Raw genomic sequence first — 20,207 nt, forward strand, 5'->3', positions numbered from 1 at the left:
TGCTAAAATATTTTTTTCAGTGCAGATGTTAATTTTAGATACGAATATGGCTGGTTAGTGAAATAAACAAACAATGTAGATTAAAGTTCGTTTGGTTTTGCAGTGATGGGCTATTTGCACAGCTAATGTTTTTCAGCCAATGATGAACTTCTGGGGAGAGCTTTTCAATTTCATTCAGTTTCTTTTACAGCATCGATGTTGTAATGTAATTCAAATATAATCAGTTACATAGACTTGAGCATTCAGGTTGTTAAAGCTTAAAACGGTTTAATCGCAGGTATCATCATTAACAGTAGCCTAGTGCAGAAATTCTATTGAAAATACTGGGGTAAAATGAATTTCCATATTTTAAAGACATGGAGCAGAAAAATATAATTTAATGCAGAGCTTCTTGTTTGGTCTGATACCCACTTTATATCGTATCTCAGCCAGGCAGTGAAGATCGCTGTTTTTGTTAAAGAAATCACATTTTAAACATGGTGATTTTGTATGGGATGACAATTAACTGGAAGCCCTGAGGCTGGCAGAATGAATTTAAATGTCTGTGTGCATATATCCCATTAAATAACATGTTAACATTTATTGTTATGATTAAGATTAAGTTTTAACAATAATGATTTTTTTACTGGTGAGATGTTCATAAGATGTGCACTGCATATTTTAGTCCATCTTTTGTAAAATGCTTTTTTTAGTACTGTCTGTATAGGATACATTCAGTCATAGACTGAATATTAGTCATCTTAGCCTCTGAGATGATCCTCATTGGTCCTCTTGTGTGCATTCAAGATGCAGATCGGCTCACAAATACATCCTTATAGACCTAAGTTAGAGATAGGGCCTTATGTTTCCTGTATTAAAAAAGTCCAAATGTGCACAAAATAAATTTAATTCAATTAATAAACTAATAATGCTTCACAGATGAAGAATATATGAATATCTAAGTTTAAGTTCATATTCATGTCATGTGTTTTTATTGTATAGAAAGGTCACTTGATGACCACAGTAAATTAATATGCAACATTACCTCTAATGTCCATGTTAAAAGACACACTTTGCTTCTCTATAAACTAAATCAATAAATGTCAAGAACAGTTTAAAGCATTGGCTCGTAGTCTTACCAGAGCCCTATCTTAACATTCAAAATCCTTAATGAAACATGAGTGGTTACCCCCTAAAAATAGCATGAGGAGATGGCAAGAATTACATTTTGAACAACAATAAACACGTTAACAACCCAGACTTTAAATGAGCAAAAAAATGTTTGGTTAATTGACTTAAAATGTTGTCTACATGTTTTCTAACATTCACATTTTTCTTATTTTTTAGGCTTTTAGAATGCACAGTGTATTTGTAATGATGCTGATAATAACTTTTCTTTTGTTTAACCCAGTTTATGGTCTGAACAAGAACCTTAGTTTGCTTATAGAATGGCTGTATTGTCACAGAGAGTTTCCTTCAGTAATTTATGCTTCAATTCATATAATTTCTGTCAGGACTTACGTTGTAACTTCTGCTAAATTGTCCACAGAAAAAAAAAACAAGATTGCATGCTGCAACTCTGTAAGACTACTGCTATAACTTTGCTTTAAGCAGGACAAATACACTTCAATGTTTATTAAAATGGTATTGTCTGGAGTTTGGTTTATCATCAAACTGGTGTTTGTTTTAGTCTGGCGATGTCTCATGTATATTTTTTGAACCCCAGTTTGGGAACCACTGATTTAAACTACTGAAAGAAGTTTCAAAGTTTAAAATATGGATGTAAGAATCTGTACCATGCTAATAATGTGCATGACAGTTATACTATGTTTGCCATGCTGATAATAAAATATTTTTGTTAATACAATAAATTAATCTTTGCATTTAAAAATTAAACTCGTTTCATCTGAGTCAAACGTGAAGATGCCTTTTGTAAATATTTCTGATCAATATTATAACTGATATGTTTTAGTCACATTTAGTATACAGGAGAAATAAAATCATCAGCTTGTATATGTGAACATGATGATGTGTGTGTCAATAAAGCTCTGTATCTGTGTTAATGTAATCTCTCCTCTGTGTTCAGGATTCTTCATTGTTGCAGTTTTACCAGTTTTTATCACAGTGACAAACTACGACTGGGATTTAGTATGTGGAGAACGAATGGGCTGTAAGTGTCTGAATTATGATCTGATCCCTGATATAAATATATAAAGAAACCATGACATCATAATGTGATCTATAGTTCACAATGCTCATTTTATTGATGATCTTGAATGCAGAGGTTAAGTGTAGACATATTTATGTCAGAGAAGAAGGCAAGAGGATTCAAGTGCAGGTCAAAATATATTTTTTATTTATCTAGTTGGCTGGGCAATGACAAAAACCTCCAGCCAAAAGGGCTGGAAAACCCACAGAAGGATAAAAATCTCCAGGCAAAAATAAAAGAATATAAAAACCAAGGATGGCCTGTAGAGGGCAGACGGCAGTCTAGTATGCCAATCAACAATGTAAAAACAAAAGAAAACTAATGCACTACCAACTGTCCCAACAGGAGGCGCACGGCAGTCCAAGCCGTCAATAAATAAAGTCAATGCAAAAGTGAAAGCAAAACTGTTCCAGAGGGAGGTGCACGGCAATTCAAAACCGTCAGTCAGCAAGGGGTTAATGCCGGTGCGCTGGCAGCCAGGACGAGAGAGAGCAGGTGGAGTGAATGTCGGCCGGAGAGGAAGATCGCTGGTGGGCGGTAGAGGGGAAACTACAGCAGGAAGTGCGGAGGGGTGAGGAAGCCGCGGCTGATCAGCAGCAGGGATGGTTTGACTAAGGAGAAAAAAGGCGGAAATCCAAGACAAACATTAACGACTGGCACTGGAGCCTAAACAGAAACGGGACGAGACAGGACTGGACAAGATATTATAAAACAGGATCGTAAGGTAACACACGCGAACGATAAGGTACAAGACAGTGAGAACGAGAGGACTAAATAGGAAGACTAATGAAGGTAAACTACAGGCAGGTGTGAATGAACTAATGATCTAATGAGTAAAATGACAAGTGGGTGGGGTGAGACAGCGGAGCACATGGCGAGCTGTCAAACTAACGCCATGTGCGCCGAGAAAAAACAAATGAACGTGACGACAACATGTAGGTGACAGACCATGACAGTACCCCCACCCCTAGGAGCGCCACCTGGCGCCTCAGGGGAGGGGCTTACCCCGTCGCCGGTGAAAGTCCACAATCAATGTCCGGTCCAGAACATGCCGAGCCGGAATCCAACTCCTCTCCTCAGGACCATAACCCTCCCAGTCCACTAGATACTGAAAACCCCGGCCCCGGCGTCTGACATCCAGCAATCTCCTGACACTGTATGCAGGAGAACCATCCACTAGGCGAGGGGGGGAGGGGCAGGGGAAGAGACAGCAGGGTTAAGACTAGATCTAAACACAGGCTTAACCCTGGATACATGAAAAACAGGGTGTACCCGACCAAGAGTGGAAGGCAACTTGAGCCGAACTGCCACCGGACTCAAGACCTTGGTGATGAGGTATGGGCCAATGAACCTGGGAGCCAATTTACGTGAGGCTACCCTAAGAGGCAGGTCCTTGGTGGATAACCATACCTTCTGACCACACACATATTCAGGTGGGGGGGTCCGATGACGGTCGGCTGCTGCTTTGGTTCGTCTAGAGGTCCGAGCCAAGACCTCCCTAGCCCTCATCCAGGTGCGGCGACACCGTCGAACAAAGGCCAAGGCCGACGGAACTGCAGCGTCAGGTTCCTGTGAGGGGAACAGAGGAGGTTGATAACCCGTGGAACAGAGAAATGGGGACATACCTGTAGACGCTACCGGCAGGGAATTATGGGCGTACTCAACCCATGAGAGCTGTTGGCTCCAGGAACAAGGATTCTGGGAGGTCAGGCAGCGGAGCGTTCTTTCGAGATCCTGGTTGGCTCGCTCACATTGCCCATTGGTCTGAGGGTGAAATCCTGAAGAAAGACTCGTTGAGGCTCCGATCTGTTGACAGAACTCTCTCCAAAACCGGGAAACAAACTGTGGTCCCCTATCAGAGACCACATCAACCGGAAGGCCATGAATCCGGAAGACATGGTCAACCATAGCTTGAGCTGTTTCCTTGGCTGAGGGGAGTTTGGGCAAAGGAATAAAATGGGCTGCTTTAGAAAAGCGGTCTACTACAGTCATGATGACAGTGTTTCCTCTTGAGGGGGGAAGGCCAGGTGTGACCATGGACGAGAGGGAATGGGCAAGGGCTTGAGCAGACCAACAGGCTCTTGGTTAGAAGTCTTGTTCTGGGCACAAACTGAGCAAGCCAACACAAACTGCCTGACGTCCGGCCTTAGAGAGGGCCACCAAAATCGCTGGCGGATGGCAGCCAGTGACCTCCAAATTCCTGGATGACAAACCAGCCTGGATGCATGCCCCCACCGGAGGACCTCGGGACGCAGCGCAACCGGCACAAACAGCCGTCCCTCCGGACACCCTTCTGGCACCTCAATCCCTCGGTCGGCCTTAATTACCTGCTGCTCGATGCCCCAGGAGAGGGACCCAACCACCACTCCCTCGGGGAGGATGGGTCCAATTGGGGACTCCTCACTGGGAGCCTCGAACAGCCGAGAGAGGGCATCAGGTTTAGTATTTTTGGACCCTGGCCGGTACGAGAGACTGAAGTTGAATCGGCCAAAGAAGAGTGCCCAGCGGGCCTGGCGTGCGCTCAACCTCTTGGCCGAACGGATATACTCCAGGTTCTTATGGTCCGTCCAGACCAAGAAGGGGTGCACTGCTCCCTCCAGCCAGTGACGCCACTCACCCAAAGCCAGCCTGACTGCCAACAGCTCCCTATTACCAATGTCGTAATTACGTTCTGCTGGGCTCAGGCGATGAGAGAAGAAGGCACAAGGGTGCACTTTCCCATCCTTTGAGGACCGCTGAGATAGGACCGCGCCTACCCCAACATCAGAGGCATCTACCTCGACAATGAATTGTTGTTCAGGATCTGGAATAGAAAGGACAGGAGCAGAGACGAAACGGGACTTAAGAGCATCAAAGGCCTCCTGAGCCTGTGTGTTCCACCTGAACAATACCTTAGTGGAGGTGAGAGCCGTTAAGGGTGCAGCAATCTGACTAAAGTTCCTGATGAAGCGCCTATAGAAATTGGCAAAACCCAGGAAACGCTGCAGAGCCTTGCGGGTGTTGGGGACTGGCCACCTAACGACAGCCCTTATCTTGGCAGTATCAGGTTTTATTCCCTCAGCCGAGATGACATACCCCAGGAATGTAACCGACTTAGTGTGGAACTCGCACTTCTCCGCCTTAATAAAGAGTTGGTTCTCTAGAAGTCGTTGGAGGACCTGACGCACATGATGAGTGTGTGCCTGTAAAGAGGATGAGAAAATGAGAATATCATCCAGGTACACGAAGACAAACTTGTTTACCATGTCTCTCAGCACGTCGTTAACCAGGGCCTGGAAGACAGCTGGGGCATTGGTCAGACCAAAAGGTAAGACAAGATATTCAAAGTGTCCCGTAGGGGTATTAAAGGCTGTCTTCCACTCATCTCCCTCACGGATGCGCACCAAGTGGTAAGCGTTACGGAGGTCTAATTTGGTAAAGACCCGGGCTCCCTGCAACAACTCAAAGGCAGATGACATAAGAGGTAAGGGGTACCTGTTTTTAATTGTGATGTCGTTCAGCCCTCTGTAGTCGATACATGGACGCAGGGAGCCATCCTTCTTCTTTACAAAGAAGAAGCCCGTACCCGCAGGTGATGATGAGGGACGGATGAGACCAGTACTAAGTGATTCCTGAATATACCTGTCCATAGCCTCTCTTTCTGGACCAGAAAGGGAATACAAGCGACCCCTGGGTGGAGAAGTGCCTGGGAGGAGGTCAATGGCACAGTCGTATGGTCGATGAGGAGGAAGGGATCCAGCCCGAGACCTGCTAAAGACCTGGCGAAGACCATGGTACTCCACCGGGACCTTAGTTACATCAACAGTCTCCTCCTGCAACACAGAACACAAAGAACCAGGAGACAAGGCAGAACCCAGACAAGAAGCAAGACAAGACTGACTCCAGGCCAACACAGAATTCCCGGACCAATCAACGTGAGGATTGTGCCGTACCAGCCAGGGATGCCCCAAGACAACAGGGGAACCTGGTGAATCAAAAAGGTACAGTTCAATGGCCTCACGGTGATTGCCAGAAACGACAAGACTTACACGAGGGGTGACGTGGGTAATGGTGGAGATGAGCTGACCCGCCAGCGACCAGACAGAAATGGGAGAAGGGAGGGGGATGGCGGGAATACCCCACTGCTTGGCAGTGGAACTGTCCAGAAAGTTGCCCTCGGCCCCCGAATCGAGCAAGGCAGAGCTGGAGTTGAGGGATCCCTCATGTTGAATGGTGATGGGTAACAGGGTGCGAGACAGGGGGGAATTCAGACAGGGAGAGGCGCCCACCAGGATCCCCTGGTTTACTGATGGGCCCTGGCTTTTAAAGGGCACTTGATGGCAAAGTGCCCTGGTTTGCCACAGTAAAGGCACACGCCACGAGCTAGACGGTCCCTCTTCTCCTGAGGCGTGAGGCGCATCCGTCCCATCTGCATGGGCTCGGCATCGGGAGTAGAGAAGGTTTGTTGGGGAAGGATGTCATCAACCCTCGAGGAAGAATGGACAGACCGCCACTGGCGGCGGCAGCGAAGGCGTCCCTCCACACGTAGAGCCAGGTCAATAAGAGTCTCCAGGTGACGGTCCCAGACTGCAGTTCCCCACTCACGTGCTCTCCCCGTAAGCAGGGTCAGGACATATGCCACCCTGGAGGCCTCTGAGGCATAACGGCGGGGTTGTAGGGCAAAAACAAGCGCACACTGCGATAAAAAGGCCCGACAGGAGCTGGGGTCTCCATTATACGGTGGTGGATTGTTGGCATGGGGCTCTGGATCATGATGGTGTGTGATGAGAGGAGAAGCAACCTGTCTGGATCCTGCAGCCTCATGCTGGAGCGACTCAATCCGTGCATTGAGCTCAACCACCTGGGCAGTGAGCATCTCCACCTCTCTGGAGGTGGTGGTGAGCTGGGTGGCATGTTGACCCAAGAGTGCACCCTGCTGGGCGAGCGCAGTTCGCACCTGGTCCGAACCTGCTGAATCCATGATGACCTTATCGTTCTGTCAGAGAAGAAGGCAAGAGGATTCAAGTGCAGGTCAAAATATATTTTTTATTTATCTAGTTGGCTGGGCAATGACAAAAACCTCCAGCCAAAAGGTCTGGAAAACCCACAGAAGGATAAAAATCTCCAGGCAAAAATAAAAGAATATAAAAACCAAGGATGGCCTGTAGAGGGCAGACGGCAGTCTAGTATGCCAATCAACAGTGTAAAAACAAAAGAAAACTAATGCACTACCAACTGTCCCAACAGGAGGCGCACGGCAGTCCAAGCCGTCAATAAATAAAGTCAATGCAAAAGTGAAAGCAAAACTGTTCCAGAGGGAGGTGCACGGCAATCCAAAACCGTCAGTCAGCAAGGGGTTAATGCCGGTGCGCTGGCAGCCAGGACGAGAGAGAGCAGGTGGAGTGAATGTCGGCCGGAGAGGAAGATCGCTGGTGGGCGGTAGAGGGGAAACTACAGCAGGAAGTGCGGAGGGGTGAGGAAGCCGCGGCTGATCAGCAGCAGGGATGGTTTGACTAAGGAGAAAAAAAGGCGGAAATCCAAGACAAACATTAACGACTGGCACTGGAGCCTAAACAGAAACGGGACGAGACAGGACTGGACAAGATATTATAAAACAGGATCGTAAGGTAACACACGCGAACGATAAGGTACAAGACAGTGAGAACGAGAGGACTAAATAGGAAGACTAATGAAGGTAAACTACAGGCAGGTGTGAATGAACTAATGATCTAATGAGTAAAATGACAAGTGGGTGGGGTGAGACAGCGGAGCACATGGCGAGCTGTCAAACTAACGCCATGTGCGCCGAGAAAAACAAAACAAATGAACGTGACGACAACATGCAGGTGACAGACCATGACAATTTACAATTCTTCAGTGATTTCACATGATAATCTGAATTTTGTTTTATATCATTACAATTTTATGCTTGATTCTCTGTGTATCTGTTTGAGTTTACAGTGTTTTTATTCAGTCAGTTTTAAATCTCCATATGTTTATTAATAATAAATGTGTTTTCCAGGTTTACCTTCAGTCAGGAGATCAGTGTGGTTAATCCTCATGTTATTAATCAATGCTGTGATGGTGTATTTCTACATCATAGCACTGGAGAATGAAAAAGGTATGATAAAATACTATTAATGTAGAACTGGAAGATTTTCATAGTAGATCTTTCTAGCTCCTGCAGTGTGTTTTTACAGTGTGTTTAAAGAGACTGTAAATATGTTTCTGTGATGTTGAATCTGGTGTGTTTGTTGATGTTCAGATCGTGTTGGATGGGCCTGTATGATTGCGTTTCTGCAGTTACTCTGGGCAGTGATGAACTTCACATGGTCATTTAAATGGAGTACAGTATTAATCATCTGCTCTGATCCTCTTCTCATGATCTACTACCCTCTCCTCATTTTTTCATCATCTTTTTGTTTTTCTCTTTTGAAAAGAGTTTAAGTCTGGTTCAGTTATTCAGCAAAGCTTTCTCTTGTCTCTCCTTGAAGTCAATATTGAAACTAAATATGGTATTTTATTAAATCCTGCTCCACTCACATCTATTTATTTAATCTATTTATGGGCTGTTTTATCATCGTCTCCATTTCTGTAAATGATGATATTAATCAGTATTTTCTGATCTCACAGTTCTTCATCGTGTTGTTCCTGTGTATGTGTTTGGATCAGTTGCTGTTGTTTTACTGAACTCGGTTACTCTGATGACTGAACTCATACTGAAAACAGGTCTGATCACTACAGTGTCTGATTAAAGTGTATATTTACAACAGGTCTTCAGTAAATATAAATTAATATTAACACCTAATTTCATTATTAGATTAGATTCAACTTTATTGTCATTACACATGTACAAGGCAACGAAATGCAGTTTAGGTCTATCCAGCAGTGCAATAGCAGCAAGTGCAGGATACAGGTATAAGTTATAAAGTGCAGTTATAGAAAAATTATGGTAATATTTACAGATGGATGTACTATCAACATTATATACAGGTTGTATTAGCTATGAACAGATTTACAATAAATGAATAAATGTACAGGATGCTATTAATAATCAGAAGTGTGCAGACAGATAAACATAATTACAAATGTGCATGTGCAGTGGGTATGTCCAGTTCAAATAAGTGAATCAGTGCAATGTAGTGCAATGAATATGTGCAAATTTAAATGTGCAAATGTTAAACAGTGCAGTGATTGTGAGCAGTATAAGTATTATCAATTTATATCACACCACAAGGAAGAAATCGTCTTCATATCAAAGTTATTCTGAGTAAATTATTCAAAATTCCACTTATATTATTACACATCAATGATACTACAAATAATCAATTGTTCATGATGGTGTTAATATTTAAATACGTGTATCTTTTCTAAGTGTAATACTGTTGTTCATTTTCTTCCTCAGTTAATGGTGAAGGTGCAGTCGGAGATCTGAGAATCGTCGTCTTTTCCTCTGAATTCGTCTTCACTTTATTGCTGATGATTCTGCTGGTTTTTGAACCCTGTGAGTACAAACTGAACTTTACTAAAAACAGTCAGAATAACATTCACTTCAGGTGTTTTTGTGCCTCTCGATTTTCATTTTAAAACTAGGACACTCATTAGACCAACCGTAGAAGTTCTTTAAAGTCATGATGACTCCCTAAAGAGACTTCAGATGTTTTATTAATGATTATTACTCATTACCCATAATAATGAATGATCGGTCATTCTGAGCAACAACAACAAAAGAAAAGTGACTAGCCATTCTTATTTTAAAACATTAACTGCAGAAATCCAGGAGCTTTATTTTTCCAAAATAATTTACTATATGTAGACAACTTTGAACTCTTAAATAATTATTATTAATACATTCCTATAGCCTATTGTCTTTCAAATAAATTAAATTTACTGACTACAAAAATAAATAAATAAATTGTGCATAAAAAAGCAAAGAAAATAACTGAAAATAACTGAAATTATATAGCAGATCAAAGTATTAAAATGTGCCAAAATAAAAAATGGGTTGTTCACTATCATCACAGTTTCAGGGGGCAGTTTGCTATTTTGCAGGACAGGTATTTGTGTGCAGCTTAAGCAGGGCTGGAAAACGGGACATACAGTAGACCTTTTCCAAAATAACAGAGGGTTGTCATTAGACATGGGTGACTATTTTGATATACATTTAGCTACTGTACTATCTACAGGTTAACTTATTTAAAAAAGTTTTTTTTAAATGCCTATTTTTTCAGAAGAACATGTTTTATGTATAGTACAGTAAAAAACATTGACTTATTGATTTTTTTCTCTTTTTTTGCATTTTGTTTTAAAGCATAAAACATGTTTTGTTTAATACCCCATATAACAGATGTCAAGGAAAATGTAATTTCTATTTCTGTAGAAATGCCTCTAAATAGTTACCCTGCTGAAAAATCCAGCTTAAACCAGCCTAGGCTGGTTGGCTGGTTTTAGCTGGTTGACCAGCCTGATTTTAGAGGGGTTTTGGCCATTTCCAGCCTGGTCTTAGCTGGTCAGGCTGGAAAAGGATCAGCTAAATCCAACTAAAACCAGCTTGACCTGCCGGGTTTAAGCTGGACATAGCTGGTTTTGGCTGGTCAAGCTGGTTTTAGCTGGTCATTTTCCAGCCTGACCAGCTAAGACCAGGCTGGAAATGGCTGGAAACGTGCCTGGAAATGGCCAAAACCCCTCTAAAATCAGGCTGGTCGACCAGCTAAAACCAGCCAACCAGCCTATTTATAACTTTATTACAAGATAATTATTCGACAAGTAGTACATACATATTTTTTCTTCATGTTTCACCATATGAATTTCTTCATACATGTCAAGTAGAGACACCTCAACTGCTTTCTGTTCAAGTCTATTTTTTATTTTATGAATTGATCTCAATTCTCTCTTACTGAGATATTTTCTTGATGCTATCATCTTGTTCAGTTGTCTCAGCAGCATTTCTGTGGCTCGTTATTAGGTAGTTGATCAAAAAAATATCTTTTTACCATTGGGCCAAGAATGAAGTACAGTGGCTTGGTGTACTATATGCTTTTAAACCACTGCTTCACTGCCTCCACCAGAGTAACTTTTGCCATCTTCATGCCATTATTGCTGTACTAAGACAGCAATAAAATAAGCTTTTTAAAGCTTTAACAGAATAAGTGTAACACGGGAAGTGAAAGAGACAACTTGGTTCGGATCCACGTGAAGTTACTATCTATGAAGTTACGATCGCTGGTGATCGTGACAATAAGTTTTGTCTACAGTCAATTGCTCACTTTGGGGTAAGGAAACTCAACATGATAAAAAACAGACTGTTCCATCATGTCAGAGGTGGATAATCTTTTTTTGACATTCCATGTTTTGTCTTTATCTCTCTGAGTCAGGGCATGGCCAGCTGAGAATGTGTAAAGTGTCTATTTATTTTTCCCTATCACCATATAATCAAAAATGCAGTGCTGTCTCAGAATCTTGAATGTAAGCCATGCAGCCAAGAGTTTTCAAACCATAGTCTTCGGCAGTCTTACAGTTTCTTGCAGCACAACGAGCACTGCATTGAATTTGTCATTATAGTCACTGAACTAGCATGCAGTGCACATATATAACAGCAGGGGTGTGAGAATCAAGGGATTGTTTATATGCACCAAAATTCATTGAGTGTTAAACATGCTGGAATGACATCAGAACTCCACAAGTTAGTAGTGCAATTTATATATGTAACAATTTTAACAGCATGTGGATATGTGCTGCTACTTAATTATTCAATATATGTCCATGGAAGAAACAGCACAATAAATTCAATGCATCTGACGAAATCCATTATCCTCATGGCAGAAAGTTGGTCATCAATTGCATTAATTTCCATATTTTTGCGGGTTATATTCTTCCTTTGGCACTGCCCTTGTCAAAATTCCTTATAATTGCAAGAATTTGTTTATTAGTTGTACTGAATTTTTGGCAATGTTGTTTGTTTTGATTGTGACGTCTTGCAAATTTTTATAGTTTTGCAAAACTTCAGCTTATTAAATTAGTTTTTTCTTCCATTACCTCAAATCATCAATCAAACAATGTGGCCAGAATATGCAATTGAATTATGTATGCCTATTTATATTTTTATTATTATTTTTTAGCTAAATCATGTTATTATTTAGTTTTTATCTGATTAGCTTTTTGAAAATTCTAAAATTTCTTTTCTGTCTCTAAATTCACAGGGATCAAAACATGTCTGCAGTCATGTCAGGTAAGTAGCATATTTTATGTGAATTCTTTATTTAGTTTTTGTTTCTTATTTTATTTATTTATTTATTTATTTAAATATTTATTTATTTAGCTTCTTAGTAAACATGCATTCAGTGATTTTGTGGATGCAGCACAACACAATCAAAAGCTTTTGGTGACTGATGCCAAAAATAGACTGAATCTCTTTTCAAGCCTCATTTCTCCTGTGATGAACTCATTCCAGGAACAAAGTATTTAATAGCAGTTATTACACTCAATAACTTAAGTATTATTTGGGGGAATTCATACTAAATAATCAAAAATAATGAGTTTTGAAATGAATACAAATTAATATTTGTTTGATAACCATTGTAGAACTTCTAATTAAATTTCTAAAGTGATCATTTAAAAAAAAAGAGGACAAACTTTCAGAACAATGACTTGTAGCTAAACCCTCACAAGTAAACATTAATTAACGTCTGTATTAAAATAAAGTCAATAGAATAAGTCTGTTGGGAAATGTACTTAGCAATAATAAAAGTGTAACATATATAAACTAAAATACTGAGGAACCTACTGCCAGTGTTTTACCGTAGAATTACCGTGGAATCATATTTCACATAAAAAAGGTTATATGAACTCAACAAAAGGATTGTAACTGCTAAAACTTTCAAGATTAATCTTATTTTAATACGATTTCCATTGTTTGTTTTGGGCTTACGATTGTGCTGAACAAGTTTTTGACAGAAATGTGTGTTTAATTTTGATGTTATTCTGAGTTTTAAAGGTGCTGTATGTAGTTTTTGACTCTTCTAAAGCATAAAAATTCCTTAATATGTTTGCAGATATTTAGGAAACATGCTAAGTGAACATACTTGTTTAAATGAAAAACTATGCTAAAGTCAGATATTCTAATTTGAAAATGTCTGTTATGTGCCAGAATGCTGTCTTTGTTTTGGTTCTTTTAACCCACCCACTGCCTCTTTAGCCAATAATATTTCAGCACCCAGCGTTGCTTTGTTGAAAACTATGCATTTCATTCAGTCAGTCAGAAAGGCTCCCAAAGCATGTGCCCGTGACCGAAATGTGACCTCTGGTGGACAGTAGTAGACTCTGAAATGAGATGCAGATTCAGAGTTCCACATGAGGTTATTATTAGCAAATAATATAAATATTATGAAAATAAACATTAGGTGAGCAGGTTACATTGTAACCCTGTGTCTTAACAACATGCTACACGATGAGATTTGCAGTGATAAGCAAATTTGGCTATTTGCACCAGACCAAACATGACAGAAATTTAAATACAGCAATTCAGAAGCACAGAATATGCACTCGTGATATGCACTCCCTTCTCTTGGTCCTCAATCCGACAACCTGCGCTTACATTTGTTTTGATCCAGGAATGCAATACCTAGTTCAACCACTCGGTGTCAAACTTAAATAAATCACCTTTAATGCTGCAATTGTGTAGTTGCTGCAGTCAACTCCTTTGCTAATTTCAGTCACCCATAAATGTGTGCTGCTTGTGTGCAGTTACATTGTTTTAATATTTCATCTAATAAATATTTCTTTATAATTGTTGTGACTATCCTTACTCAAAGTTCCGCATTAGGCACATCTTGGGTCTGCTTAGAGGTTTATACACTTCCTTAGTTACAGTACATGGAACAACAAATCTTAGTTTGTTGCTGTTTATTGTAGAGTTAATTTACAGATAATTTGAACACAAAACCAATATCAAATAACAAAATTAAACAACTTTGGCCACCAAACAGACTGAAGGTGAGGATAAAGACCATGTGCTCCCAGTAGGCCCTTCTCCAGTTTGCCACACCCTGGCTTTTAAGCCTCCTCTGGCCTGCAGGGTGTGCAAATCTTAAAAATGAAAGAAATCATGATTAACAACATAAACCTTTAAATAAAGTAAACAAATGGCTCCTACATTGATTAAAGGAGTCAAAAAACTGCTAATTAAATAATAAAAAACAGTGCATGATTATGACATTTAAGATATAAATAAATACAATAAATTAAGATAAATAAAAAACGTTTTCACAGTTAATTAACCACAGACTGAAAAGGTTTACAGTTTATGTTGTATCCTGAACCCAGAGTGCAGCAGGATCTGATGAACATCCAGCCAGTGAACCAAACCAGAACACAGCAGAAGCACATGAAATGGAAACTCTTCTGAAGATTGAAGATCAGGAGTCTGGTAGGAGTGATATGACAGTAGAAAACACACCTGATTAAGTAGAAAAACAATGATCAACAGTAAAAATGCATATACATTATAACATTAATGTTAATATATTTTATTAATGCTGATAGTGAATAAAGTTGCGGCGTGGTAGCGGAGTGGTTACTGTCACCTCACAAAAAAAAGGTCGCTGGTCCAAGTTCCGGCAGGACCAGGAGGTCTTTCTGTGGGAAGTTTGTATGCATTATAGGTGAATGGGATAAACTAAATTTGGCATAGTTTTTGAATGTGTGTGAATGAGAGAGCATATGGGTATTTCCTAGCACTGATGGTTGTATTCTCAGTGCTGGGTTGCAGCTGGAAGAGAAATTTGTGATTTACTGAGCCAAAGGAGAGTGAGTGAATAAACTGACTTATGTGTCATTCTTCATTGGTCATTTAGATAAGGTGTAGTGCTACTTTAATCTCAATTCCCAGATAGTGCACGAATGTGGGCCCCTTTAGGCAGTTATGCGGCACTGGTGGTATTCCTTCCGCCCAGACAAAATGAATGTGAGCCTGGAGTGTCCACCTGTACAATGGCAAAGGGGGCCAAATATTCAAATTCATACATGGGCCATTTAAGGCAAAGATTTGGCATCTATGGCAAATGTAATCTGAATGTGAGCCTAATGTGGCCCATGTGGAAAATGGTAAATTTGGCCCAAATGACAGAGGACATATTAGATTAGATTCAATTTATTGTCATCACACATGTACAAGTACAAGGCAACGAAATGCAGGGCCACAGTTGGCAAAATAGTGGCATAGTCATTTAAGGGTAATCTGGGTCTAAACCCAAAGTGGCTAACACGTGTAAGTGCAAATGTGGCCCAGTTATCTAAAGACATATGTGGGTCACTTTTGGAAAATATTCGGCACAGTAAGGTATGGTTAATGTGGATTTGAGCCTATAGTTGCCCAGATATGATATGACAAATGTGGCCCAATTATCCTAAAACAAATGTGGGCCACTTTTGGCAAATATTTGGCACAGTTAGCTCTGGCTAATGTGGCTGTGAGCCTAAAGCGGCCCAGAGAAGATATGGCAAAGATGAGATATATTATCAGAGATTTAAGATATATTACCAGAGAAGATATATTATCTTAAAACATATGTGGACCACTTAGACTAAAGTCACCTTCATGGAGAAAAGTGTTTGCTTTAGTTGGGCTCATAGCCCTGAACCCCTTAATATAAATTTTCTTTTCAAGAACTTTGCTTGAAAGGTTTGTTCATTACAGCAAACAAAATGAAGTGTGAGACAACCTGTGATGAAATAATATATTTCACTGATGGTTACCAATGTTTAATCCATTATTAAAAGTAATAGGCCATATCTGGACCAGAATAAAAGCAAACTGTGGCCCAGAATAGGGTCTGTTCTGGTTCATGTGGTTGAATTCTGGCCTTTATGTAATATTGCTATGGCTTAATTGTGGCCCAGATCTGGCAAACAGGAGCGGACCGTCCAAGTGCCATCATTTCATGCTGTATGTGGGCTGGATTTAAGTGTCTGGTGTGGGCCGGATTTGAGCCACATGAATTTTGCTAGTTGGGTTATTAATTGTATAAACACTTTTGGGCCTGCAAAAAAAACCCACACACACAGAGAGACACAGACACACAATTTTCCAGACACAAAGAGTCCAGATCAGATTTCTAGACTACAAACATTAGACAAAGAGTGAATTCAGCATCTGATCTTTCAGTTAATGAAGTATAATTAGGGTGAATCACAATGCAATTTGAGAAAAAAAAATGTATACATAATGTATGCTGGGAAGAGAAATTCTGATTATGACTTCTTGATAATATTTTTGAGTTAGTTCATTAGTAGGTAGTTTGAAATTTTACTAAAATACATGCCAGAATTGTTGATGTGTTTGTATGCTTTTTCAATTCATTGCTCCAGATATGAAACCAAAGGAACAGACATGGAAATGTGTGGTTTTGTACAACTTCACTCCAGTAGAACACTTTTTGCTGGATTTGGTTGTTGGTGAGACAATAGAGATTCTCGCAAAGGTATTTTTCTATGTTTTACTATCTATTTCATGTGCATTACCTGTAATAACCTATATCTACATAATATTTTGCGTAGACAAAACAATTAATGGTTCCATAAAACTGAAAATGTCTCAGGTTCCGAATATAACCATGGTTCCCTTAAGGGAACGAGACGCTGCATCTCTATTAGGAGACACAATGGGATACCATGCCTCTCTTATAACCTTCTGAAGCACAGGTGAAATCAATCCAATGTAATTGGCGGGACGTAACGTGCGTGTGACGTCAGACCAAAGGTATAAAAGCACCACACACACAATGAACTTCAGCTTATACCTCTCGAACAGAGCCGCCAGGCATGAAAATTATGGCAAAGCGACGCAGCGACGCTCATTCCAAAACAGTGCCAAAATGGTGCCTGAACCGATACTTTTTAGACACAAAATTATGGTGGATGACTCTAGAAAAATCTTTTATTTCACAAAATCTTTAAAAAATGATCTTATTAGAACAATACAATTTAAGTTTAAAGTAAACATTATTTCATATTTTACAGTATATATTTGAATTACATTAATATTTCCTTTGATCATTTGTTGGTTAGCATGAATTTAAGAGTTGTATTATGAAATTACATTAGCTTACTACTAACCTGTGGGGGGCCGGGGGAAAGCACATTTTAACATATATGTCACAAAATACTTAAAAAAATATTCGAAGTCATTTTTTTCATGCATCACTCTGCAGTCTTCATAAACGAGATAATTAAATAACTTAAACTCAAGATAATCTTCCTTGTTCATTTATTTGACAAGTAACCTTTTTAATCCTTCTGGTGTAGGATAACACATTTCTAACATTCAAGTACATCAAGGCACTTTGTTGCACCTGTAAACTTCAACAGATAGGCCTACAGTGGAAGTCAGTTTATTTTTCCCTCCCATTCATTTCACAGTGTTTCCTAAAAAAATTATTATTCTGGAGTCATAATAAGTCGCATTTCTTATTATTTCATGAATAAAAGCAGTTTTTAATTTAAATAAAAATAAGGTCAGTATTATTAGCCTCCTTTACATTTACTGTATATTTTTGATATACACAACAAATCAGTTACAAAATAATTTGACAAATTATTTCAACTTTAGTAGTTAACTGATTAAGTCTTTAAATTACACTTTAATCTGAATAAAAGACTATAAAATACTTAAAGGGACTTTGTCTGAATACAACTGTCTTGTAAAATAACTAGTAAAATGTTATGCACTGACTGTCACCATGGGGAAGATAAAAAAGTAGATATTAGAAATGAGTTAGTTAAACTATTATGTTGAAAAATGTGTTGTAAATAAATCATGTGTTGAAGACGGAAATCAAAAATTAATGAAGGAAAAACTGAACGAGTTGAATATGACTTACATGAGCGTGACTGAAAACTACATTTGATCAATGTGTTGCATCTGTTCTTTGGTACTTGCCGACTGTTTGTAAATTCAATACTGCATTTCCTAACGTAAAACTATGTACACTAGATTTCTGATTAATAATGGTCTCTGCATAGCCAAGGACTTCCTATATTAAAAGTGTTAAAATTGCTATTGAAAACAGAAGTCTAAAATCATCAACAGTGGACATTTTGATAGTGTTTCACAACATGAATATGACTGAAGTTTAATCTTTTTATTACATGTGTCAATTTGGGCGTCAACTTCTGACGAATGGGGGGAACTGATGTGCGCAGTTCCTCTGAGAGCAAGTGCCGAGAAAGCAGACGGAGCAAGTGCCTGAGGGAGCGATTGCACGTGACACCTAGAGCACGAGAGAGAGGCATTCCTTTGCTGTTTTGAGCTCTCAAATGTGTCATTAAGTTTGACAGCCTTACACGCAACTGTTGTAAAGCATGTTGCTGTGTCAGAATCCTTGATTGTAAAATACGCTTTAGAATGCTTAGTTTAAGCAAATTTGATGAACGCGTTCATGCGTGTTGATCTGAAGAGTGTCGCTCTCGCTCACCGAAAACCAGGCTGAATGCGCTGTATTGCTTGCGTCCATTCCTTAAGCAACAATAACAATTGCCTGACATCGCCTGTCCATATTTCTCAAAGTTGTTTAGAATTAAATGTTTAGAGATGGTGTGACACAACTCCTATGTGTGCCTTTGATGCACCCCTTGATGCTTCTTACATCCTTGTCGCAGCACCAGTGGCACTGAAATTCATATGCTGATTTGATCCAGTACATACTGGTTACAAAGGTACCGGTGCTATAATGGCACCCGGTTTTGGTGCCCAACCCTAGTCATAAATGGTGGAGGATTAAAGGCCTGCAGCACTGTAGGTCGCACCACCTCAGTGGGGACCTTAGGAATGTACCCTGCTCTGGAGTACAGGTATACTTTCACCATACCAGGTGAGAATTCCAGACAAGAGGGAGCTACAGACAGCGCTTGTAAATCTCCTACTTTTTTGATGGTTGTAATGGCCAACAAAAAAAAATTTTAAGGGTCAGAAACTTTTCTGACACTTCCTCAATTGGTTCAAAAGGGGCTGTCGACAGGCCCTCGAGCACTATCGACAAATCCCAAGTAGGAACCCTAGGGCAGTGGACTGAATCCAAGTGGTGGTCTGTACACCACGAAGTAAAAGGTTTACACTAGGTGGCATACAATTTTCTCATTGAGGGAGCTCTGGAGCTTAGTATGGTTTAAACAACCTCTGTTGACAAACCAAAATCTACAAGGTGGGCCCCCTCAGAGGCCACACCCACAGTTTCCAGAGGTCCGGGCGGGGGTGCACTATCGCGCCCCCCGCCTGGGACAGGAGGTCTCTCTTGACGGGAATCTACCATGGGGGACCATCGAGGAGAGACACTAGGTCCGAGAGCTATGGCAATGTGTTGAGTTTTGACAGATGAATAGATAGACATTTGCTTTGCTGAATCTCTGCCAAATGGCCACCACCAGTTTTGGGTGTAGTCGCCATCCCCCAGGCTCCAACCCCTGTCTTGACAGGAGGTCCGCTCCCACATTCATCGGGCCTGGGATGTAAGCTGCCTTCAGAGAAAGCAACCTCCCCTGAGCCCACAGAAGGATCTGCTTCGCCAACCTGCACAGAGGGCACGAATTCAGATCCCCTTGATGGTTGTCAGTCTTCACTAACACATGGTGATCTCTCACTTGAGGGAAGAAGTGTCTCAGAGCCTGAAACACAGCTAACATCTCCAAGCAGTTGATATGCATGTGGAGATGATAGTCTCTCCAATGTCCCGATGCAGGTAGGCCCCTCAGGGTTGCTCCCCAGCCCTTGCGTAAGGCAACTGATGTCAGAGCCAAGCGCTGAGATATTAATGTTGGGCCCTGGGACAGAAACCATGGCTTTTTCCATATCGTTAAAGCTAGTAGGCAACGCCGAGATGCTTTGATTGTGTGTAACGGATTTCCCCTGGGGGAAAAACCTCCTAGTTTTGAACCACCACTGTAATGGTCTCATGTGTAGCAGACCCAATGGAATCATGTTGGAGGCTGCCGCTAGCAGACCCAACAGCTTCTGAAACTGTTTGACAGGGATGGCTTGGCCCAGCCTGAT

General features: G+C 40.6%; 1 protein-coding gene across 1 annotated transcript in view; it reads left to right on the plus strand.

Annotated features, from left to right (window-relative positions):
* LOC130220846 (uncharacterized) overlaps window positions 1–20,207 on the plus strand; it is a 56,222-nt gene that overhangs the window by 30,954 nt on the left and 5,061 nt on the right. The window contains exons 13-20 of the mRNA XM_056453093.1: window positions 2,066–2,149; window positions 8,190–8,288; window positions 8,433–8,513; window positions 8,801–8,896; window positions 9,573–9,671; window positions 12,367–12,395; window positions 14,489–14,591; window positions 16,532–16,644. Coding sequence (XP_056309068.1) covers window positions 2,066–2,149; window positions 8,190–8,288; window positions 8,433–8,513; window positions 8,801–8,896; window positions 9,573–9,671; window positions 12,367–12,395; window positions 14,489–14,591; window positions 16,532–16,644 — 704 coding nt within the window. The remainder of the gene's footprint in view (window positions 1–2,065; window positions 2,150–8,189; window positions 8,289–8,432; window positions 8,514–8,800; window positions 8,897–9,572; window positions 9,672–12,366; window positions 12,396–14,488; window positions 14,592–16,531; window positions 16,645–20,207) is intronic.

This window comes from Danio aesculapii, chromosome 3, assembly GCF_903798145.1.
Source record: "Danio aesculapii chromosome 3, fDanAes4.1, whole genome shotgun sequence".
Classification (NCBI taxonomy): domain Eukaryota; kingdom Metazoa; phylum Chordata; class Actinopteri; order Cypriniformes; family Danionidae; genus Danio; species Danio aesculapii.